Raw genomic sequence first — 22,720 nt, forward strand, 5'->3', positions numbered from 1 at the left:
GACCTTCGCCTTTCTAAGGGTTGCAAGATCTGCCTCCGCGTCTATCAACGACCTTCATCTATCTAGCCGCCCCGCATCACACCTAGTGCCCACCAGGTCCAGCCCTCCAATCCTCCTCAGAAGGGAACACGACAATACGATCGAGATCTGCGCCCATCGTCCCGTTGCCGTTGTCCAGCCCGCCAACCGTAATCACATTCTCACCAGCTTCCAAATCCAATTCCAGCGGCGTCGACATGATGATTCCCTTGTGCGTATCCCGCTGCACCAGCGTCTGCATGCCGGCTGTGTTGCCGTTGACGACTACGCTGCTGATCCGTCGGACCACCCACGTCCCGCCGATGCGGTCGGGCGTTCCGCCGGGCTGGTCGCCGAAGCCCATGTCGTCGGTGTTCTGGTAGTAGAAGGACACCCATTGCTTCTTGCCGCTACCCGAGATGTTGTGGAAGGTCACGGTGCTGTCGTTGCCGGAGATGCCGGTCACGATCTGTCCGTTCGTCGCGAAGGGTGCTTCTTGCTTGAAGGCGGAGCCTGAGACGGTTGCTTCCGAGGCGGCGTAGCTGGTTCCATTGATGGGCGTGATGTTGCCGGTTGGGATGTCCAGGTCGTAGATGTCGTACCAGGGCAGGGAGACGGAGTGCTTTTTGTCGTCGACGGTTAGGGGAAGCCAGACGTAACGGCTATCCCAGACGGAGCGCAGATCCCATTGGTCGCCGAGGTACATGTAGGTTGTGCGTTCGGAGCCAACAATGCGCAGCGAGAAGCCGGACTGCGAGTTGTACGTACGCTTGTAAGGCTCCGCGATCATGAAGGGCTGCGACCAGGGGCCGGAGAGGGAAGGGGCGCGGAAGGCGACGACGTTGTTGGGCCGGTAGCCGGTTTTGTGGCTCATGAGTGCGTAGTAGCTTTCGTCCGTCTGGATGATGGTCGGCGCTTCGAGGTCGTACTTGTTGAAGCGGTGCACGACGGAGTCGATGGCGCTGATTGCATCGTTGAAGGAGCTGATGTACACGTCGCGACCTTCGCGGCGGTCGCCGTTGGAGTAGAGCGCGTAGGTCTGGTTGTCTTTGTAGTCGGTGAACATACCAAAGTCTTGGGACCAGTTGCCCAGAGGTGCCGTGGCGTCAACGAAGTTGTATGGGCCTGTGATGTTGGGCGATGTAGCGAAGCCTTGTAGAAGCAGCCCGTATGTAGAGTTATCGGCGTGCCACCACATGTGGTATTGTTGATCGACTTCAGAGTAAATCACCTTAGGTCGCTGGATGATCATATCAGGCGAGATGTATGGGTGCCCTTCAATCGGAGCTGGATTCGAAGTCAGACACGCGATTTTCGATGGATGATGTGCTGGTGTGCATACACAAGGCTTTGCCATGGAATTGCCATGTTCCCAGGTCGTCAGAGCTGTAGACCGTCACACCACCTCCCTCCTCTTGCTCTTCGGTCTTGTACTCGCCAAACCAAAAGAACTTTCCCGTAACATGGTCCCAGGTTACACTGCCAGCGTGGGCGTTGATGAGATTACCGTCAGTATCGTGCCATCTGCCAGCGGGAACGATCCATTTGGCAGAAGCCAACGAGGTGAGCAAAGTGCCAACAACGAAGGCTCGGATGGACACCATGGTCGTAAATGTAAGAGCTGTTTCTCTAGAAGCCACATAGACCGACTACAACACCTACCTGATATATTTGAGCCGAGCAGACAGCCGCAAGCTATTGACCCGAGAGGCCGACTATACCAAGATTCCATTTGCGGCTCCACATGGCGAAGGCGCAGGAACTGCGATTTTTCCGTAGCGATCCCACTTGGCTTTGCGGGGTTTCACGCAGGATGAAAGCAAGTTGTAGGCGAGAGACGAAATAGCGCGTGGCTGGTAAGCGAACGTGACCGGCTTGGAGAGACGTCAGAGCCTCATCGCTTCGTGTGAACGGAGACCGGACTCCGGAAGTATGGCTGAAAGAGGTCGTAGCAGGGTTGCAGCTCTTGAACGTACGCAGCACTGAGCTTGAGCCTGCGCACGTGAGGCCGAGGTGCCATTGTCGAGCTTACGAGATGCACATTGATGAGAAGGGAAGGTAAGAAGCTACAGGTCAATTCTTTGCCAGCAGACACCCCTCCACTTTCTTGTCTGAGCCATGAGGTTCAACGGGTAGATTGAGGTGGACGATGAGGGAGCAGGTATCGGTGCTCAACACACAGATGGCTCCTACGTGGACGAGACCGGGTTGAACATGTTTGATCGTGGAGGGATTTGCTGCAACCGCGCATCAAAAGACCACGCGAGACGTGATCGTGATTCACAGAAATATTTCATGTGCTTGTCCGGAATCGATAAGGTAGCATCGAAGGAAGACGGGATTATTCGAGTGTTCACATGCGTTCGCGGGCCGAGCGCCAGAAGTCCAGGCCGCCACCGCCGCGACTTCTGCCGCCTCAGGCACGCGTCGGGAGAGTTCTTGAGCTCCAACGGCGAACTTCCAGCATTGGATCACCAACCCGTTTCGCCGGCTACGCTTTGCCAGCGACTCGACCTCACCTCTCCCTCCCAAAGAGTCACCGTACGACTCTCATTTCCGACCGTTGCAAAACCCGGGGCCGCAAACACAGCCTCAATCGAGCCTTACACGGTGCACCCGCCATCCGCGACTCGAATCACGAAACAGCTCGCTTTCCCGGCTGGATCTTCCGTAAGAGCTCGGGCAAGCTACAACCCATCCACGAGATCAGATCATCATGTCTGACCGCCGGATGCAGTCTTCTCGCGACGACCGCCGACGCGACCGCGATGGAGGAGACAGGCGCAGACGTTCGCGCTCCCCGCGCGGCGGCGGAGGGCGTAGGGATTATGGCGATGTAGACTCTTATTCTTCCAGCAGAGACTACAGGGAGAGGGAGCGCGAGGACAGGTACTCGGGGAGAGACAACAGACGCGACAGGGATTGGGATCGTGGCGCGGCGAGGAGAGACGCTAGGAGGGACGACGGCGATCGCAGACGTGACAACCGCCGCGACAGAGATCTTTTTGATGATCGCAGGGGAGGCCGTCGCGATGACAGGCGTGACCGCGATCGTGATCATCGTGGTGACGGTCGGGATACGGATAGGGCGCGCGACAACGACGACATGCGCCAGATGGAACGCCAGAGTCGCGTGAAGAGTGCATCGCCGCCTCCGCGCAAGCCTAAAGAGCCCACGCCGGACCTCACAGAAGTGGTGCCGATCATCACTCGCAAGCGCAGGCTGAATCAGTGGGACATCAAGCCGCCTGGATATGAGAATGTCACGGCCGAGCAGGCTAAGCTGTCAGGCATGTTCCCTCTGCCCGGCGCACCGAGACAGCAGGCGATGGATCCCTCCAAGCTGCAAGCATTCATGAATCAGCCTGGCAACCAGGCCAGCACCAATGCCCTGAAGCCCGCCACTGCTCGTCAATCGAAGCGTCTTTTCGTGCACAGACTGCCTGCTTCTGCTACCGACGACAGCGTCAGCGCCTTTTTCAACTTGCAGCTCAACGGTCTCAACGTCACCAAGGGCTCTGACCCTTGCGTCTCAGCACAAGTCAACAAGGCCCAGGGCTATGCGCTACTCGAGTTCAAGACCCCAGAAGACGCTACGAATGCCATGGCTTTTGACGGCATGCACATGGATTCCGAAGCTATGGATACCAGCAACGGTGACTCGAACGGCTCGGCGAGCGGCCTTGAAATCCGCAGGCCCAAGGACTACATCGTCCCTACCGTGACCGACGAAACCCAGAACGAAGCTGGCGTGCTCTCCAACTCCGTTCCTGACACGCAGAACAAGATCAGCATCACCAACATTCCCATCTACCTCACGGACGAACACATGCAGGAGCTTCTCCAGTCTTTCGGCGAGCTGAAGTCGTTTGTGCTGGTAAAGGACCGCTCCACCGAGGAGAGCAGAGGCATTGCTTTCTGCGAGTACGTCGATTCCAGCGTCACGGATGCTGCGGTCGAAAGCTTGAACGGCATGGAGCTGGGTGATGCGAACTTGAAGGTCAAGCGTGCCAGTATTGGTATCCAGCAGGTCAGCGGAGAGATGAGCGTGAACGCCATGAGCTTGATGGCTGGCACACAGGCCAAGTCGGATGCCGACAGCAGCAGAGTGCTGTGTTTGATGAACATGATCACGCCTGAGGAATTGATGGACGTCGAGGAGTCTGAAGGTAAGCATTCACGTTTCCCCCTTGACGCCTGAACGTCAAGACAGATACTAACCCTCGCATCAGAAATTCTCGAAGACGTCAAGGACGAATGCGCTAAGTACGGCAAACTTCTCGACACGAAGATGCCCCGCCCTACAGGCTCCAGACAAAGCGCCGGTATTGGCAAGATCTACGTCAAGTTCGAGGATTCGGCTGCGGCGTCGAAGGCGCTGGCTGCGCTGGCTGGCAGGAAATTCTCGGACCGGACGGTCGTCGCTACCTTCTTCGGCGAGGAATACTTTGACATCAACGCATGGTAATCCTTGTGTGCATGACAGTCCATGGGGTGGCCACAGGGACTGGAGGGGCGGGGGAAATGGCTGATGAGGCGCGTAGCTTTCTGTATTGTAGTATAAAAAGACGCGAGCAAAGTATTGAGCTCAAAACACCTTGACCTTGAGTTCACGAATGTCTTTCCATTGAATGCCAATGCCATTGATGAGTGCACACCCTACCAAGAACGCATCAGCGCCTCACTCTATGGCTTGGGCATCTTCAAAGGGTTCTTGATGTTGGTGCCTGAACTGGACCCTGAATGCGGGGAGTGGTCGCGCGCGCTCCGCCACCTGCGGTTGCGTTGCTCGCACCACTCGCTCCTAAACTCGCTAGGCCGTCTCACCATTCTCCTGAAAATAGATTCAGATCATACCGCTGTCAATCTGATACTGACCTTCAAACACCAACTTGCCCCTTCCGACATCTTCCAGCAGGAATATAGTACTTCACTACTGGAAGGCCCCTGGTAATCACCCTCAGCAACACTCACACCACTGCCCGCCATGCCCTTCGGAATCGGCAGGAAAGATAAAGGCGGCGAAGACCTCGACGCCCAGAAACGCTCCCTCTTCGGCGGTCGCTCAAAATCTAGCAAAAGCTCCTCACCCGCTCCCTCATCCGCCAACCCCTACGCCGCCCCGCCCCCTCCATCGGGCGGTTCGAACCCCTACGCCAACCAGAGCAGCCAAAATGATCCATACGCCCCTAAAAGCCAAAGCAACCTCTCTTCGCCTCCAACCGGCTCTTTCAACAGCATGAGCTTGAACGGCAGCGAGAAAGGCGGCCCGCCGCCTAGTTACTCCGGCCCTGGACAGTTCTCGAGGGATAAGAGCCCCGTGCCGCCGGGAGGGTATGGTGGTGGGCCGCCGAGGGCTCCCCCTAGCAATGGAGGATACGGACAGAGCAGTTATGGCCAGGGAGGTGGATACGGTGAGAACCCTTACGGCGGGCCTTCTTCGAGCTCGAGGGGCGCTGGTGGCTACGGCGGTCTGGGTCGCAGCAATAGCCAGGAGACTATGGGCACGGAAGCTGGAAGGAACGAGCTCTTTGGCGACGCGGCGAAGCGCGCTCAGCAGCAGCGGCCGCCACCGCAGGAAGAGAGTCAGGACACGAGCTATGGCAACTCGGGCGGGTTCTCGAGCGGCGGGTTCGATTCTACTGAGATGCCTGGTGGTTACGGGCCAGGCTTGAGCGCGCAAGAGGAGGAAGATCAGGAGGTCAATGCCGCGAAGCAGGAGATGAACCAGCTCAAGCGGGAGGACGTCAATACTACTCGCCGCCTCGTCGGTACCGCCGATAACCTCGATCAGCTAGCTACCAACATCATCGGCAACATCGGCCGCCAGGGCGAGAGCTTCCACAACGCCGAGAAGAACCTGGACAGCGCCAACGTGCAGGCCAAGACGGCTGATAAGAAGATCCGCGTCCTCGACAACGTTGCCAACACGACCATGTTCATGCCCGTGCGCGGTGAGCGCGGCAACAGGGAAAAGAGGCTTAACAGGGACCACGATCTCGAGATGGAGCGCCACCACCAGAACAAGAAGATCGAGGAGGTTACTCGCGCGCACAAATACGCTGACCAGCAGCGCGTGGCGCAGGGCGAGAAGGGTATCAATTCCAACAGGGCACAGCAGCAGCAGAAGGCAAGCTTGCTGCAGCGGTCGAAGTATCAGTTTGATGCGGACAGCGAGGACGATGAGATGGAGGATGAGTTGGATGCAAACCTGTTAGTTCTTGTCCCAGTACTGAACGTCCCACGGAAGTGTGCTTTTGCTGACCATCTGACTCTTTTAGGGACCGCATAGGCCACACTGTCAAGCGCGTCGGCATGGCCAGCAGAGTCATCGGCGACGTGCTGGAGAGCCAGAACGCACAGCTCGATCGCATCTCGGGCAAGGCTGACGAGGCTGATGATCAGGTCACGAGGAACAGGATTCGGATGCAACAGAGATTCAAGTGATTGTGCTTCTGGTTTTTTTGAGCAGCATATGTAGATGATGATACAGGTACGGTCTACCTGTTGTTTGGCTCATGGGTTTGACTTGCATAGCAAGCCATCGGCTGGAGGATGACGGAGTTCCTGGAAATTGCATATTCATGCGCAGGCTGAGATAGATCGGAAAGTTTTTTTTTTCTGAGGGTGATCTCTAGATACCTCATTCTCTAAAAGGAAGGGGAATTGTGACGTGCTATCTTTTCGTGACTATTGAAAGCGAAGTGTTACCCAGAGAGCTTACCTAAAACATCGACTATACTAGAACGCGTGGTGGTCTTCCAAAGCCTCCAAACTTCTAGATGAGAAATACCTAATGTGACGAACCATTCCGTGGTCACGATATCGATGCTCCGTCGACAGTGATGGTTTCTTAGATATCAGATCTCCGCCGATATCGCAGGCTCGACCAAAAGATCGGCTTCGATACCACACGGCGAGGACGCCACCACGGCAACAAATCGGACTCCTGCGAGAGGTATTGCTTATCCCCAAAAGGCACAGCAAAGCCTCGTTCGGCGCAGAGGATGTGGACGCCAATGGGTCTCGGGGATAGTGGGGAGGTGTTTCGCAGAGGACGCCACGGTCGTCGCCGCGATCCAAGCGCAGGCGATGATGCTGCGCTGTACCTCGGCCAACACCCCCCGCCGTCACTCCACAAGCTCCCCAGAGCCGTCCGTTACCGCTCGGCATAGACGGCCATTTACTCTCGCGCACACCGCGCGTCTTCCCGACCATCTGCCATTGAGGCACCGCATCGCTCCGCTGGCCGTCGTCTCTCCTCCTCCACCTCCAACCCACCAGACATGAGCTTCATCGCCAGCCGCAGCGTCGCCCGCGCCGCCTCGAGAAGCATCGCCAGAGCCGGCCCCAGAGCTCCACTCTGCAGCTCGCGGTTAGCTCAACACCACGCCCTCAATTCCTCCTCCCTCCTCCAACAACGCCTCAACACCGCCCGCACATTCTCTACCACAATGGTCCAAGCCTCCGCCGGTGACGCCTTTGCGTCGCCCGCCCCGCCCGCCCAGTATGACCAGGAAATCGTCGACATGGCCTCCTACATCCACAACTACAACATCGATTCTGAGCTGGCTGTACGTTGTGACGATTTTTTCTTGACTGACTCACTGCTAACTCACCCTCCTTTAGATCGATACCGCTCGCTTCGTCTTCCTCGACACCCTCGGCTGCGGTCTCAAGGCCCTCGAATTCCCCCACTGCACCAAGCTGCTCGGTCCCGTCGTCGAGGGCACCACCGTCCCCAATGGCACAAAAGTTCTCGGCACACCCTACCAGCTTGATCCCGTGCGCGGTGCCTTCAACATCGGTGCAATGATCCGCTGGCTCGACTTCAACGACTGCTGGCTCGCCGCTGAGTGGGGCCACCCGTCCGACAACCTCGGTGCCATCCTCGCAGTCGCCGACTGGATGAACCGCTCCAACAAGGCTGGCGGCAAGAAGGTCGGCAACGGCGCCACTTTCAGCGTCAAGGACGTGCTCGTCGCCATGGTCAAGGCCCACGAAATCCAGGGCTGCCTCGCCCTCGAGAACAGCTTCAACAAGGTCGGCCTCGACCACGTCGTCAACGTCAAGGTCGCCTCTGCCGCCGTCGTCTCCCAGATGCTCGGTCTGTCCGAGGCCCAGACCCGCGACGCCATCTCCCAGGCTTGGGTCGACGGCCAGGCCATGCGCACCTACCGCCACTCCCCCAACACCATGTCCCGCAAGTCCTGGGCCGCCGGTGACGCCTGCGAGCGCGCCGTCAACGTCTGCCTCAAGGTCATGGCCGGCGAGGGTGGCATGGCCACCGTCCTCTCCGCCCCGACTTGGGGCTTCTACGACGTCAACTTCCACGGCAAGAAGTTCGACTTCCAGCGCCCCTACGGCTCCTACGTCATGGAGAACGTGCTCTTCAAGGTCTCCTACCCGGCCGAGTTCCACTCGCAGACCGCCATCGAGGCCGCCCAACGCCTGAACAAGAAGCTCGCCGCCATGGGCAAGTCCGCCGCCGACATCGAGAGCGTGCAGAACCGCACCCACGAAGCCTGCATCCGCATCATCGACAAGCAGCTCAAGCCCATGGACAACTTCGCCGACCGTGACCACTGCGTCCAGTACATGGTCGCCACCATGTTCGCTTTCAACCGCCTGACCGCCGAGGACTACGTCGACGGCTCCGAAGCCGCCACTTCCGAGCTCGTCGAGTCCCTCCGCAAGCGCATCTCTTGCGTCGAGGACCCGCAGTTCACCAAGGATTACCACGACCCGGAGAAGCGCACCATCGCCAACGCTCTCACCGTCAAGCTGAAGGACGGCACGGTCCTGGACGAGGAGGTCGTCGAGGCGCCACTGGGCCACCGCCTGCGTCGCGAGGAGGCTAAGCCGGAGATCATGAAGAAGTTCCAGAAGCACCTCGCGCCGCACTTCAGCGAGAGCCACGTCAAGAAGCTGGTCGATCTTGCCAACGACCCCGCTGCGCTGTACAAGATGCCTGTGGACGAGTATGTGGATCTGTATGTTAAGGAGAAGATTTTGTAGAGTGTTGGTGGACAGCTAAATGGCGTCTTTTGGAGGGATATGATGTGACATAGATGATAGGATTATGCTATATGAGCCTTGAATGCAATTGATGCACAATCACCTTGATCAAGTATCCCGCACGAGGGCTGGTGCTGTCCGCTGTGATAGAGCAACGCCTTTCCAGACAGTGCAGGGTGAAAATTTGCTCAAGGACGTTCACCACGCATCTGAAAATTGTTGCCTCGCTTGTGTTAGGCTCTTCGCCGAGAAACCATTTTCAGGAAGTCAGTGACGGATGGTAATACAGAAATATTCAATCAGCATTATATTTTCACCCTAACCCTAACCCTAGAAAGTGGACGGCAACCGTGCTTGCAGGCGACACACTCTCCGAACGGATGATAAGCAGCCTTGAAAGTCTACAGCAGAGGGTAGTATCTTCCATCACTTTTTCACATCGGAAATTACAAAAACCAGTAATTGGAGGCTTTCATAATACTAATAGCATTTGGCCCGATGTGCCTGGAAACTTTCCGATACTGAACCGCGGTGATCCCTCACACAACAAAGCGTTGACGCAGGCGAAGCAGCCTACCTACCTTACTGTTGTCAGTTACCAAACCTCCAAAAGATCAACTCAAATTCACCATGACTGAACCAACGCCTCCCAACCCCGTCGTATTTTTCGACATAACACTCGGCGGCGAGCCCCTCGGGCGGATCAAGATGGAACTGCACGCCGACAGCGTGCCTCGCACGGCGGAGAACTTCCGGCAATTTTGTACGGGCGAGCACAAGAACCACCTCGGCCGGCCGCAGGGCTACAAGGGCGCGCGCTTCCACCGCGTGATCAAGGACTTCATGGTGCAGGGCGGGGACTTCGTGAACGGCGATGGCACGGGCAGCGCGACGATCTACGGGACCAGGAGTTTCGCGGACGAGGGGTTCAAGGGCAGGCATGATGGGGTGGGAGTGCTCAGTATGGCGGTACGTTCTTTGTTCGGTTTCTTCTTCGTCGTCTCGTGTGCTAATGCTACGTGCAGAACTCGGGTCCCAACACCAACGGCTGCCAGTTCTTCATCCTGACCGCTCCGGCGCCACACCTGGACGGGAAGCACGTGGTGTTTGGGCGCGTGGTCGATGGCCTGGACGTCGTGCGCAAGATCGAGAATGTGCGCACGCGCGACGAGAGGCCTGTGCAGGAGGTTGTGGTCGCGCAGTGTGGAGAGATGTGAGGCGGACAAGTCTCATACGAAGCATGAGAGACGTGATAGAGTGGCTCCTGACTATGTCGAGATACACATGGTGAGAAGATTGACAATTGACTGAGCTCAATCCGATTTCATATTTCTGGCTGCAGCATCCGAAGTATTCTCACCGCCTCATCACAGTGCGCTGCAGTTGAACACGACGAGACAGATCATCGACACGATAAAAAGAAAGTGAACAAAGAAACCGAATGCACAAATTCTTTTGATCTTGATTCTCATAGCTAACGTGAATACGCCCCCTCATGCAAGATTTTTCGAAGGGTCATGAACAGCAGAGGCCCAACAGTCGGCGCACACGCGCTGGTATCGTCAATTGGCCAGGAGTGTCATATGCGGCAATGGTGGTGAGAAGAAGGGGCATCGAACTGCCTCCTCCTTTTCTTTTTGTCCAGAGCGCACCTGGTCGGCAGTAAGGTATTCGTTCCGCATGCATCCAGCGCCCGACGCACAACATCATCCAAGTGAAAGTCAGAACGCCCACTCAAATGTCGTCGACGTCGATCTCGCCGTCGCTGTCGCTGTCGTCCTCGCCGAAGTCGAAGCCGATGCCACCCTCCTCCTCGCCGCCGTAGGTGTCGGTCTCGTTGATCTTGGCAGTCTCGGGCAGCTCGCCGTAGGCCTTGAGCGAACGGGCCTCGTCGGCGGAGTACTTGAGGATGACGTCGCCCTTCTCGTCCTGGTATTCACGGAGGGACAGCAGAATGATGTCGCCCTGGTTGATCCAGACCTTCTTTCGCAGCTTGCCGCGGATGTGTGCGAGACGTTTGCTGCCGTCGAAGCAGGCGGCCTCGAGGCGACCGTTACCAAGCATCTTCACGACCTGGGCATACTCTGGAGTGGACAGTCAGCGGTGTGTCTTCGTCGGGTGTGATGAACCGATGATCGACGTTTCGCGTCGGCAACGGCGACGACAGGATGTCAAGACGTACCCTGGCCCTCCTCCTTGAAGGTGAGTTCACGCTTCTCGTTGTCGTTCTCGTTCTTTCCTCTTCTGCGGTTCTTACCGCCCTGCAGTCGACGGAGTTAGCATTTGTGGTGGTGGCCGCGGTCTGGCGGGGTGTGGGGTGGGTGTGGGATGACGCACCTTTCCCTTGTTCTTGGGCATGGCGGCGGAGTGGCCGGTGGTGAGTGGTGTGGTAGTGCGGCTTCGTTGCCTGGGGAGAAGGAGGAAGAGAGGTGTTGGGTGGTGTAGGTTGTGTGGTGGGGTGCGATGGTGAGGGAAAGGTGGGTAGGTTAAGTAACGGGTGTATGACACACTCGCTGGCTGCGGGACCTGGCTGCACGCACTGCAAGCGCCTGCCAGTGGCGGGGTGGGCGGCGAAATTTCACAAAGAGCGCGTTGCGTCAGGCAGAAAGGCAGGGTCAGGCAGAAAGAGCCTGGCACGCGGGCGTGGCGGGAAGGCTGTTGCAGGCGCGTCGGGCGCACACGGGCGGACAGCCTGAATGCCTTGTTCCTGCCTGAGCGGCTGCTGCCGCGCCTGCCGCGCGCCTACACGCTTATTGCTCGGACAGCCAGTCGCAGCGTGAAGTGGTGTACCTTGTATCAGATCGCCAGTCACGCCTATCATATCCTGCAAACCGCACCACCGCCCGCACCCCTTGTAGCTCTCAGATGCCCACTTGCCGTCCCGGACACTGCTTCACTCCGTCTATTGCTCAAGCGAACCTCTCGTTCACCTCCACCACCCTCGAGCGCGCCGCTCCCTCACCCTCCCACCGCCCTCACAACGGCCTCCTCAACCCCGCGCCCCACCACCGCTCGATCCAGCACCCACCCTAATAGTAGTGGCTCCTCTCAACCCAGCAATAACACAACCAACGCCGCCCAGCCGCCGTCCTCCCCCCTGACAATCGCGAACCAGCTCACCACCTCGCGCGACATCCTCTGGGACCCCAAGTATACTCGCAAGGAGCCGCATCAGATCCGACTGCATCCCACCCACGTCGGCACTCTTGCTGTAGGATCCCTTGGGGCCAACAACCGGACAGACAGCAACATCAGTGTGCGCTCTCTCGGCGGAGGACACAGGATAGAAGCCATGGACAAGCGTCATCCGAGTAGTTTCCAGCAGCTTGAGAAGCTTGGCGAGGGCACATATGCTACGGTATGCCGTCTTGTCTTGTCATCTCAAATCACCCAACCGAGTCAGCAACCCTGACTCCTTTCCCTCTAGGTATTCAAAGGCCGCAATGGCCAGACCGGCGCATTCGTCGCCCTCAAGGAGATCCATCTTGACAGCGAAGAGGGAACACCCAGCACCGCCATCCGCGAGATCTCGCTCATGAAAGAGCTTAAGCACGAGAACATTGTCAGCCTCTACGATGTAATTCACACCGAGAACAAGCTCATGCTCGTGTTCGAGTACATGGACAAGGACTTGAAGAAGTACATGGACTCGTACACCAACACTTCGACCGGCGTCCGTGGTTCCCTCGAGCCCGCCACGATCAAGAGCTTCATGTGGCAGCTGCTGCGCGGCATTGCATTCTGCCACGACAACCGCGTCCTGCACCGCGACCTGAAGCCTCAGAACTTGCTCATCAATAACCATGGCCAACTGAAACTCGCCGACTTCGGCCTCGCCCGCGCCTTCGGAATTCCAGTTAACACCTTCTCAAACGAAGTCGTCACCCTCTGGTACCGTGCACCGGACGTCCTGCTCGGTAGCCGCACGTACAATACAAGCATCGATATCTGGAGTGCAGGCTGCATCATGGCAGAAATGTTTACCGGCCGGCCACTCTTCCCTGGCACAACGAACGAAGACCAGCTGCTGAAGATCTTCCGCCTGATGGGCACACCCTCGGAACGCTCCTGGCCGGGCATCAGCGCCTTTCCCGAGTACAAGCCGACGTGGCCCGTGTACGCGACGCAAGAGCTGCGCGCCATCCTGCCGCAAGTCGACAGCCTGGGCCTGCAGCTGCTTGGCCAGATGCTGCAGATGCGACCCGAGATGCGCTGCTCGGCACACCAGGCGCTGGCACACCCTTGGTTCGCGGAGCTGAATGCCCGTAGTGGAGCGTCTTCGCAGAACAACTTTGGTTCTTCGTCGGTTGTTGGCGGTCAGCAGGGGCAGCAGCAGCGCGTGTACTAGGGGATCAAGCGCGGAGAAAGCCAAGAGATCAAGCGCGAGGGAGGAGTCGAGGTCAAATGCGAAGACGGGACCAAGGTCAAGTGCGAGGATGATTATGAGGTGAAGTGCGAGGAAGACTTGGAGCTCCAGCGCAAAGTTGCTGCGGAGATCAAGCGCATGGAAGATTTCATGAGGTGCCGAGACGACTGAGCGTGTCTGGGGGTCAGATGGAAGGGATGTCAGGGTGGTGGGCCATTCTTTGATTGAAAGGGTATAGCATAGGCGTTTTGCGGCGTAGAAGACTATTGGAAGGGCAACGATGATGAGACGAATACGGATCATGTCTACTCCGAATGAAGAGAAAGGTCGTGTATGTTGTCTTAGCATATCCTATGGCACAAGAACAGACCAACTCAATTTCAGGAAAGCACCAGCAGCGACACACAAAACTGAATGAGAGCATCACCGATGGTTTCTGTAAGGTAGTATGTGGCTCATGTGTGATTAGGCAAGCAAGGCCCTTTTCAAGCAGTCCAGGTCGGATTCTTCCTGAAGGGCGTTCATCATGTGGTCGAAGATTCATTGCTTGGCTAGTAGTAGGCTCTCACACCGGGTAGTAAGCGTTAGGATTCCATGAGCTCTGGCAGTACGGTGATATGGTTGAAACTAACAAGTTGGAGATACTACTATTGCGTTCAAGCGGCTTATATGTAACCTCCAGTTCCTACAGATTTTGCGAATGTGATCTTCACTAGATAGAGGCCGGGAAGCTGTACGATGCCCTGCTGGCCTGCTTGACGACTTTTTCGAAACACGTGGCACGCGATTCTAATGTCAAGGTACGTCAGGGACCTGGAGTGCATTTTCAGTCTGTATCAGGCATTCTTCTCAGGCGAACTAGAGGCTATGGTCCAGCCAGGTTTGGATTTATGCCAGGGTCGTTTGAAAGCATTGCTGTAAATACTCTTATTTCCTTGGTAGAATAGGTATGGAGTCACTTGTTGGACACTAACCGAGGCTCCTTTATAACCTTTTAGGTATATTGCCCAAAGCTGGGAAACACCATCTTGGCCAAGACTGCCTGTATGGGTGCCCTGATCTCAATTACGTCGTCACGTTACCCCACCCGCACCTCTGTCCCTAACTTTCATCCAACCACTCTCCCCTCTCGGCCGCTCGGCATGCGATGCGACACTCATCACGCTCATAGCTGGATGCTGATCCCCCAGAGCCCTGCGCTGTGCTCCGCCCACCAGCACAGTGCTGGCCGCGATCTCACCGCCATCCACTCCTGCATTCTGCGAATCGGCGTAGTCTTCCTCGTCCAACACGTCCCACTCTGCACCAGTGATATCGGTCAGCAGATGGTTCCGCAGCTTGTCTATCGGCCGGTGTGGTTGCGAGAGCCGCCAGTCGGCCAGGAGTGCGGCGCCTTCATGACCGGCCAGGGAATGCCCCAGGTTGCCGTGGCTGAACATGCCGAAGGCGGCCGCTGGATGGAGAGGCTCATCGGTACTGGAGCGTGATTTGCGGTCGCGTTCGCGAACGCGTCGCGAGCCCTCTTTCTGCTGCGCGAGCGAGAGCAGCCAGATGTTGCGCCCGATGTCGCAGATCTCGTCGAATGTATTGATCGTTGCAATGCCTTGCGAGCGACACAGCCAGGCAACATCCCAGGCAAGTAGCATGGTGCCTTCGACGAAAAGGCCAAATGTCTTGGGGTCTTCTTTGGCTAGGCGAGACAGGGGTCGGTCCAGGTGCAATAAGCGTGGACGTGGGAGATTGCGCTGCTCTTGCAGAAGCCGGGATGCTGATGGGCTTGACGGGTGACTCGCCAGAGGCGTTGGATAGGGTAGATTGGTGGCCTTGTAGGATGACTTCTCTGGCAAGATAGCAGAATGAGGGAAGTCAGAGTGTGGCAAGATGATCTCTGCGGGAAGCCGTATGGAGAGGTAGTGGCACCACACGCCAAGTAGATGGCAAACGTTGTCCAAGCACGCGTTGACGTGCGCATGATGCTCGAAATTGGTGCCGTCTGAGCCTTTCCCATATGGAAATCCACCTGCATCGTCTACCGGAGAATTTAGCTCCTTCAGATTCGGCAAGACGAGTCCGTTGAGCTGATAGCGGCCGGTATGTTTGCCATGTATGTCTCGAAGTTGGTGTACGCCATTCAGACTGGAGGAATGCCTGCATATGTAAGCCCGAGCGTCCACAGTCTTCGTGTGTACTCTTTCGGCTCGATGTGCCGCCTTCTGCTGGGCGCTCTCAACTGGAGTCAAGACTTGCGGTCGTCTGCTCGCCAATTCTTTCTGCTCGGTCGTGATCTCCTGGCGGCGCTCCTCGTTCTTCCGCTTGACATCCCGTATATAGCTCCTGTAATCCTCCATCTGCTTTCGCAGGGAGTCTGCTTGCTCCGTGATGGCAGCAATTCGGGCCTCGACCCTCTCCTGTTCGGCCTGGGCCCGCTCGGAGCTGTGCTTCTTGACGGCATTTGTGATGGCATCCCAATCAGCATCTTGGGACAAGGCAGCGAGGACACCGTCGTTGCCAGGTCGGACGATTGCTTCAGAGTGCGTGTGGTAGTTCTCACGCTCGAGGAGACCGGTGACTTGGCGTATACGCGGCTCATAGACGGAGACTTGCGCACAAGTGGTGCACAGCGGCTTTCGGGATCGATCAAAAGATCTGGCGCAGATGTTGCAATCCATTTTAGGGCAATGCGCTTGTTGATGATCGCTCGCGGGAGGGCGGATACTTCAGCCGTATCATGTTGTGTTAGTGGACGGTCTATATGGTAGAGCGCTTGGACAAAGGGATTCTGGTATTTGTGCTCGGGGCGGAAAAGCCAACAGCTAGAAGACTCAGGACGCGGGAAGGTTGTAGGATGGATACATCAGTGGTACATGTCGCGTGCTTCAAGGCGGCGAGGGAGGCACGTCACCAGCTCCGGTGATGGATGACTTGCCCTGTCAAGTGACCCCGCGTGGCCCGCGTGTCCGGCGTCGCGACTTCCCCGGATCCATCCCGCTCTACACGACTTCACCTTCGCGGTCTCAGCCTTATTACCAGGTACCATCGAACATGATGTGACTCGGTCAAGATCACGAAATGAGCAAAGATGGCTGAAAGTCCGTCGACCCCAGCGCGGCCTTCTCCAATGGGAGGCAGTGACTCCGATGCTCCTGGCTTACTCTCAACGGTCAAGAACAGCTCTGCCAGCATGGAGAAGACTACGAATGATGAACAAAGGAACCATGACATTACGGTAGAGATGCCTGATACGCATCAAGACCACGATGATAAAGGGACGAGCAATGTACCCTCTCGAGCTTCACTTGTCCCTCGCGCACAGAGCGCCACCGCGACGCCTTCAACAGTCAAGGCGGATCGTGTAATCACAGACCCTGCAATGCCACCCCCATCGCGGCCGAACTTCAAGGCCACCGCAACCTACGCGCAGCCTCCACAGACAACCGATAACGACGTTGATGAAGAAGCCCCGTCTGAATCCACTTGTGCTGAACAGGATCACGATGATCCCCACGCTCCATCCTCGGAAATGGCAACCCAGAAGACTCCGCATGCGCCATCACGCAAGCGTAGCCATGAAAAATCGGGGCGGCAGCAGGATCTAGGAGAAGGCCAGAATCCTGAGCCTACAGACATTTTCTATGAGCCTGCGAATGCTATCGAGGCCTTTGACTGGGAGGACCTTGAGTCGCGCTATCACCATCATATGCAAGACTTTGCTGCTCAAGAGCAAGACATCTATACCTCGTTTAATGAGCTTTGCGGGGTATGAGCACACTCAATTGACTCATGTTCATTTCTGACATTCACAGTATTTCTCTGTCTGGGCCGAAACAGGTCACACTCGCGAGGTCGATCGGAGCTTCAAGAGGTCAGTGATGCTTTGGAGCATTTCTCTCCACTGTGCCGGAGTTCTGACAAACGCGCAGGCTCAAAACGCAGTCAACACTTGTCCGCCATCACGAGGAGGAGCTTGAAAGCAAGAGACATCATTGTACGTTTTGCTTCTTACCGCTACGAAGGACCCACGCTGACCGTGACCTCGCAGATGTCAAAGTTGTCGATGCTTTCAAGAGTGCGCTCCAGCTCCTCGGCACTGGAAGTTGAGCTTTGCCGCTGGTAACACTCGCTCTAGCGTTCCCCCAAGTCATCGATGATGCGGAGGGCGTCGCCCAAAACGCTGCAGGGATCAGAAGATTGACCAAATCAACAACCTCAGCTTTCAAAGGCCCGGTCTGCCCTCCGATCGCGAGCAATCACGATGGAAATATTTGCTGCGCAATGGCGCAGACGCGCTCGCATTCGAACCAAATCATCGTCGATGCGTACAATTGGGACGACGTGCATCCTTCTCGTTGCACCGTACTCTGAGATACATTCGCTCAGCAGAGACCGCTTCGCTGGCTACGCTCACCTGTACCTTTGGCGTTGCTTCGATATCATGATATACCAAATGGGGCAGTGAAGGAATTGCTGTTTGAAGTATCGTTCGTGTAATTTCCGTCTAGATTCTATAGCCCAACATGCTGTGCCGCACATCTAGATACTTTTGTCGCTCAAAGCAAAGGGTTCGACCTGTACTCGGGCACCTCGCCGTTGGCCTCGGGCTTGCCCTTCTTCACCTCGTTGTCCGCGTCGGGAGTGTCCTCGCCTTCTTGCTCGGCAAGGAACTTTTCGGCCTCAAGAGCTGCCATGCAGCCAGTACCTGGAAAAGTGGGTTAGCATTTGCTAATGAGAGGCTGGACGTTGAGAATATGAACTCACCAGCTGAAGTGACAGCTTGCCTGTACTTCTTGTCCTGCACGTCACCAGCGGCGAACACACCAGGGATGCTGGTCTCGGTAGTACCAGGTGTGGTGATCAGATATCCGTCCTCGTCCATCTTCAGCTGGCCCTTGAACAGGTGCGTCGCAGGGTCGTGGCCGACAGCGTAGAACAGACCGTTCGCCTTGATTTCTTCCGTCTCGCCGCTCTTGTTATTCTTGATCACCAGGCTCTGCATCAGACCCCTAGGGCCTTCCTCGCCCTTGATCTCCACACCCTGCGTGTTGTACTTGACCTCGACCTTCGGATTGGTCGTCAGGCGGCGCGCGTTCGCCTTGCTCGCGCGGAGCACGTCCCTGCGCACCAGCACGGTGACCTTCGACGCCTTCTTGGTCAGGTAAATTGCCTCCTCGACCGCCGAGTCACCACCGCCAATCACGACCAAGGGCTTCTCGCGGAAAATCGGCAGGCTGCCATCGCACACCGCGCACGCGCTCACGCCGTTGCCCCAGTACTTCTCCTCGCCCTGCAGATCCAGACGCCTGGCCTTCGCGCCCGTCGCGATGATGATGCTGTCCGCGGTGTGCGTCTCTTCCTCCAGAGTCTCCTCGTCGCCCATCGGGTGGAGCCAGAACTTGAACGGCCGCGCCGACAGGTCGATCTTGCCGACGGTCTGGCTGACGATCTCGGTGCCGCAGGCCTCGCTCTGCGCGCGCATCTGGTCCATGAGCGTCGCGCCCTGAATCTTGGTGAAGCCGGGGAAGTTCTCGACTTCGTCGGTGGTCGTGAGCTGGCCGCCGGCGGCGATGCCGAGCGCGAGGAAACCCTCGTAGAGGACGGGCTTGAGGTCGGCGCGAGAGGCGTAGATGGCGGCTGTGTGGCCTGCAGGGCCGGAGCCGATGATCACGACTTTGGAGTGCATGGCGCGGGTCTGCTGGAGGATCGAGGCTGCGGAAGGTGGGGTGTAGAAGGTGGTTGTTGCTGCTGCTGCGGTTGCGGCTGTTGCTGTTGCTGCTGTGAAGGGGAGGGAGATGCTGGAGCGTAGAGGACGGAAGGCTCCGGCTCGGTGGAAGGCTTTGGCGAACACTTTGGCGGTGTTGGAGTGGGAAATGGGTGGGTTTTGTTTGGTGGGGGTAGAGTTTGGCTGTGTGGTCGATGTGGAGGTGGGACGGGAATCATCACTGGGAGTTGCTGACTTAATTTTCCAGCGGCTTCGGCCACGCGGGGCTGGATGGCTGCGAATTATTCAGCACGAGAATGCATATTTGGAATGTCTGGCGCAAGATTTATAAATGTGCCGAGGGGATGAGATAGAGCCAATGCCAACGTATAATTGCGGCATCGCATTCTCGTCGGCAATAACGCAGAGCCTCACAAGGCTTTTCGTCGTCTCGCAGCTGCTCCATACCGTCCTGTCAGGGTCCGCGGCGGGAATAAACATCGACAAATGCACAATGCGATCATCCGCCCGGTCTAGCTCGAGATCTCCCGAGGCTTATCGATATCCCGAAAGATCGGCCAGGCGTGCCTGAGGGCAGCAGCGAGTTGGCACCACCACAGACTGATGCCGAACCCATTGCGGTGCCGCTCGCGAGTATCTCTGGCAGGGTCCAGGCAGGCTCAGCAGGCCAGGCCGCAGCCGGGCCGTGCGTCGGCAGGCGTGGAGCCGAAATATCGAGGGCAGAGGACGGTCACGTGGTGGGTTCACGCACGCACTCGCCTGCTCCCTGACACGCCTGATACACCCCGGCTTCACCATCGTCTCACCACGCGCTCGGCCGCTTGGTGCGTCTATTCCTGACGCCGATGATACAAGCTAAAAGTCCCTATTTGCGCGACTTCTCCCAGCACTGCCTCTTCGCCAGCGTACCAGCAGGCCGAAATCGCGGCCCTGCAGATCCGGAGAATAAACATGGACCTGCGCCTGATTCCGCTCGAGGTGCCGCAGCGGTCGCCCGGCAGACACCGTATATGATGGCCAAGAGTGTTATTTTGCCGGAAGGGGACCACGGAGAGATTGCAGCTGTCGCTCTCACGGGCACGCTCACCGACAAACGCCCTGTATTCGCTGGCCTGCCCTGGAGTTGCCGCAGCCGGCGACCGACCCAAGGGTGGCGACGGACTAATCACCGCGGCCAGACAGCGCACCAGCACATGTGTCTCTGGATCTGCCCTGCCGAATGGGCCGAACGTGGGACCAAACATGCGTTCACGCCTTCGTCGTCGGCCGTTGCGCTTCACTTGCCGCCCTAGTCTGGAAAATGATCGCCGGGAAATTGCCCTTGAATTTCTGCCCGCCAGCCGTTGCGATAGCCGTTGCGAACGCCGCCGCCAAACCTCACACCCTAGTGACCCTACTTCACATGTAACAGCCTATCAAGCACACTAACCCTAACGGCTCATCTAGCTTGTGATATGGCCCTGCCAGCGCTATGGCACCCCCATGCCAGCCTGGCGTTCACGCGCCCCCATAAGGTAGCCCGATCCCACGAACACGGCGCTGTTTCGTCGTACTTCATACATTCATACATTCGTTCATACATTCGTTCAGGTGCTGGTCAACCTATCACAGGCAAGGAATTGTCTTTCTCTTCACTCAGTCATTCGTTCTCTTTTGTGTGATCGCTTCACTCGTTCAGCGGCGAAAAACCCTCACGGCCCTCACAATGAAGACCATCAGTGGAACCCTGCTTCTGGCTGCTGTCGCCGTCTCGACTGCTTACGCCGAACATGGTGAACACAAGCGTCACTTGGACCTCCACCAGAAAGAACAAAACTACCCGGCTTACGCGGCTAAGCCTTCACCTCCTCCGGAGTCTATGGGCTCTTCTTGTGGCTGCTACACATACACCACCACCTGGTACGGAGCACCCACTCTGGTCCCTGACCTTGGGGAGTACGAGGCGACCACATCTGCTGGATGGGAGACAATCGCGCCTGCCGCCACGTCCGCGTCCTCTATTAAAGAAGAGCTTATTGACGACTGGCACCCTCGTCGCAAGGGAGACTCGTCGTCCGAGGAGCCCGCTGCGTCGACCTCGGAGCAGCCTGCAGTTTACGAAGCACCTGCGGCCTACATCAAGAAGGTATCCACCACCGCGTCAAGCGCCACTGTGACCTCCTCGGCTAAGTCTGAGCCTAGCTCCTACGCTCAATCTAGCTCCTACGTCGAGCCCAGTCCGAGCTCCACTTCGTCCAGCGCCGCTCCTTCATCCACCAGCGCAAACAGCACCATTTCATCCAACGGCAACAAATGGGCATTCTGCTACACCCCCTACGCCAGCGATGGTACTTGCAAGTCCGCCGAAACAGTCGCTTCTGACGTCGCCGGGATCAAAGCAAAGGGTTTCACTGCGGTCCGCCTTTACGCCACAGACTGCTCAGGGCCGCAGAACGTCGGCGCCGCTGCTGCTAAGGAAGGCCTGAAACTGATTCTCGGCATCTGGGTCGACGAATCCGGCATTGGCAGCAACACAGACGCGCAGGTTGATGAGCTCACTGCCTGGGGTAAAGATCAGTGGGAACTTGTTGAGATGGTCGTCGCCGGTAACGAAGCCATGTTCTACGGCTACACCTCCGCCGAGGGCCTCGCTGACTTCGTCAACGATGTCCGCACCAAGTTCCGCGCTGCGGGCTTCGAGGGCCCGGTCGGCACTTCTGAGGTGACCGGCTCCTTCGCCCAGTATGCTGACATTCTCTGCCCCGCCGTCGACTATGCTGGCGCCAACATTCACCCCTTCTTCAACACCGATGTCTCCGCTGAGGGTGCGGGCGACTTCGTTTCCCAGCAGCTCGACGACCTGGCCAAGGCCTGTGGCGGCGACAAGCAGGCTTACAACCTTGAGTCTGGCTGGCCTTCGCTCGGCAGCGCCAATGGTATGGCTGTTCCTGGTGCCGAGGATCAGAAGATTGCGATCGACAGCATCATGAAGGCTGCGGGTGGCAGGACGGCGATTTTCTCGTACGAGAATGACGATTGGAAGGCGCCTGGCGAGTTTGGCGTTGAGCAGCACTGGGGATGCAAGGACTTGTTCGAGTGAGAGCGCCGGGTAGACGGTGTGGCTGACCATTTGTTTGATGCATGTTTGCGGATGACTGTTTCAGCGGATCTTTTGTCTTTGCGTTCGAAATACCCCAATTTTTATTCTTCTGAGAGCTTGACGCTGTTTGTTTTCTAGCGGTTTGTAGCTTTGAGGATGCAAAGACCTGTGATGATTCCGCAGTCCTCTACGAGAAGCCTCAATTGTGGTTGTTCCACTGAGATACTGGTTGTCTGGCTCGTGGTCCAACGGGCCACAGTGCACGAAGTCTCCGTTTGCGTTTATGGCGCTCATGAGCTTCATCGCATGGGCGGCTATGCAGGCGACCTTGTTCCAAACCTTTTACAAACACGTGAGACATATCAGCAAGTTCAGTGAAACATCAATGATTACAAGTCCGGATCCGAGAAAGCTGCTGTGAGGACCATAGATCTTGAATCTTGAATATTCAGAATCAGGTGAAGCTCAATCAGGAATCAAATCAGTCAGGTGGGCGCTCAATCAGAAATCAATCAGCAATCAG

At 57.1% G+C, this 22,720-nt stretch overlaps 11 protein-coding genes across 11 annotated transcripts; 7 read left to right on the forward strand and 4 right to left on the reverse strand.

Annotated features, from left to right (window-relative positions):
- Positions 1–82: 82 nt before the first annotated feature.
- Positions 83–2,325, reverse strand: WHR41_05139 (uncharacterized protein; the record flags this gene model as incomplete). The annotated part of the gene is made up of 2 exons (XM_069373744.1): positions 1,361–2,325; positions 83–1,305 (listed from the first exon to the last, which is right to left on the reverse strand). The coding sequence occupies exons 1-2, from the start codon at positions 1,620–1,622 to the stop codon at positions 83–85; spliced, it is 1,485 nt and encodes a 494-aa protein (XP_069228978.1). The 5' UTR covers positions 1,623–2,325.
- Positions 2,326–2,439: 114 nt separating this feature from the next.
- Positions 2,440–4,635, forward strand: WHR41_05140 (uncharacterized protein). The gene is made up of 2 exons (XM_069373745.1): positions 2,440–4,187; positions 4,251–4,635. Exons 1-2 carry the CDS (start codon positions 2,735–2,737, stop codon positions 4,484–4,486), a joined length of 1,689 nt encoding a protein of 562 aa, XP_069228855.1. The 5' UTR covers positions 2,440–2,734; the 3' UTR covers positions 4,487–4,635.
- Positions 4,636–4,845: 210 nt separating this feature from the next.
- WHR41_05141 (uncharacterized protein) lies at positions 4,846–6,697 on the forward strand. Its single transcript, XM_069373746.1, has 2 exons — positions 4,846–6,231; positions 6,300–6,697. The coding sequence occupies exons 1-2, from the start codon at positions 5,006–5,008 to the stop codon at positions 6,463–6,465; spliced, it is 1,392 nt and encodes a 463-aa protein (XP_069228856.1). The 5' UTR covers positions 4,846–5,005; the 3' UTR covers positions 6,466–6,697.
- Positions 6,698–7,193: 496 nt separating this feature from the next.
- WHR41_05142 (uncharacterized protein) lies at positions 7,194–9,036 on the forward strand (the record flags this gene model as incomplete). The annotated part of the gene is made up of 2 exons (XM_069373747.1): positions 7,194–7,592; positions 7,648–9,036. Exons 1-2 carry the CDS (start codon positions 7,305–7,307, stop codon positions 9,034–9,036), a joined length of 1,677 nt encoding a protein of 558 aa, XP_069228857.1. The 5' UTR covers positions 7,194–7,304.
- A 630-nt stretch (positions 9,037–9,666) lies between these two features.
- Positions 9,667–10,478, forward strand: cyp3 (Peptidyl-prolyl cis-trans isomerase H; the record flags this gene model as incomplete). Its single annotated transcript, XM_069373748.1, has 2 exons — positions 9,667–10,005; positions 10,062–10,478. The coding sequence occupies 2 exons, from the start codon at positions 9,667–9,669 to the stop codon at positions 10,251–10,253; spliced, it is 531 nt and encodes a 176-aa protein (XP_069228858.1). The 3' UTR covers positions 10,254–10,478.
- A 292-nt stretch (positions 10,479–10,770) lies between these two features.
- On the reverse strand, positions 10,771–11,614 carry tif11 (Eukaryotic translation initiation factor 1A; the record flags this gene model as incomplete). The annotated part of the gene is made up of 3 exons (XM_069373749.1): positions 11,374–11,614; positions 11,219–11,297; positions 10,771–11,120 (listed from the first exon to the last, which is right to left on the reverse strand). The coding sequence occupies exons 1-3, from the start codon at positions 11,392–11,394 to the stop codon at positions 10,771–10,773; spliced, it is 450 nt and encodes a 149-aa protein (XP_069228859.1). The 5' UTR covers positions 11,395–11,614.
- Positions 11,615–11,807: 193 nt separating this feature from the next.
- PHO85 (Negative regulator of the PHO system) lies at positions 11,808–13,948 on the forward strand. The gene is made up of 2 exons (XM_069373750.1): positions 11,808–12,394; positions 12,464–13,948. Exons 1-2 carry the CDS (start codon positions 12,329–12,331, stop codon positions 13,382–13,384), a joined length of 987 nt encoding a protein of 328 aa, XP_069228860.1. The 5' UTR covers positions 11,808–12,328; the 3' UTR covers positions 13,385–13,948.
- Positions 13,949–14,475: 527 nt separating this feature from the next.
- On the reverse strand, positions 14,476–16,071 carry WHR41_05146 (uncharacterized protein; the record flags this gene model as incomplete). Its single annotated transcript, XM_069373751.1, has 1 exon — positions 14,476–16,071. One exon carries the CDS (start codon positions 16,069–16,071, stop codon positions 14,476–14,478), a length of 1,596 nt encoding a protein of 531 aa, XP_069228861.1.
- A 335-nt stretch (positions 16,072–16,406) lies between these two features.
- Positions 16,407–17,998, forward strand: WHR41_05147 (uncharacterized protein). The gene is made up of 4 exons (XM_069373752.1): positions 16,407–17,159; positions 17,206–17,264; positions 17,323–17,387; positions 17,442–17,998. The coding sequence occupies exons 1-4, from the start codon at positions 16,482–16,484 to the stop codon at positions 17,498–17,500; spliced, it is 861 nt and encodes a 286-aa protein (XP_069228862.1). The 5' UTR covers positions 16,407–16,481; the 3' UTR covers positions 17,501–17,998.
- Positions 17,864–19,423, reverse strand: WHR41_05148 (uncharacterized protein). Its single transcript, XM_069373753.1, has 2 exons — positions 18,158–19,423; positions 17,864–18,098 (listed from the first exon to the last, which is right to left on the reverse strand). The coding sequence occupies exons 1-2, from the start codon at positions 19,077–19,079 to the stop codon at positions 17,950–17,952; spliced, it is 1,071 nt and encodes a 356-aa protein (XP_069228853.1). The 5' UTR covers positions 19,080–19,423; the 3' UTR covers positions 17,864–17,949.
- A 1,400-nt stretch (positions 19,424–20,823) lies between these two features.
- Positions 20,824–22,197, forward strand: WHR41_05149 (uncharacterized protein; the record flags this gene model as incomplete). The annotated part of the gene is made up of 1 exon (XM_069373754.1): positions 20,824–22,197. One exon carries the CDS (start codon positions 20,824–20,826, stop codon positions 22,195–22,197), a length of 1,374 nt encoding a protein of 457 aa, XP_069228854.1.
- Positions 22,198–22,720: the final 523 nt, after the last annotated feature.

This window comes from Cladosporium halotolerans, assembly GCF_011745625.1.
Source record: "Cladosporium halotolerans strain TM138-S3 chromosome Unknown Sca17, whole genome shotgun sequence".
Taxonomy (NCBI): Eukaryota; Fungi; Ascomycota; class Dothideomycetes; order Cladosporiales; family Cladosporiaceae; genus Cladosporium; species Cladosporium halotolerans.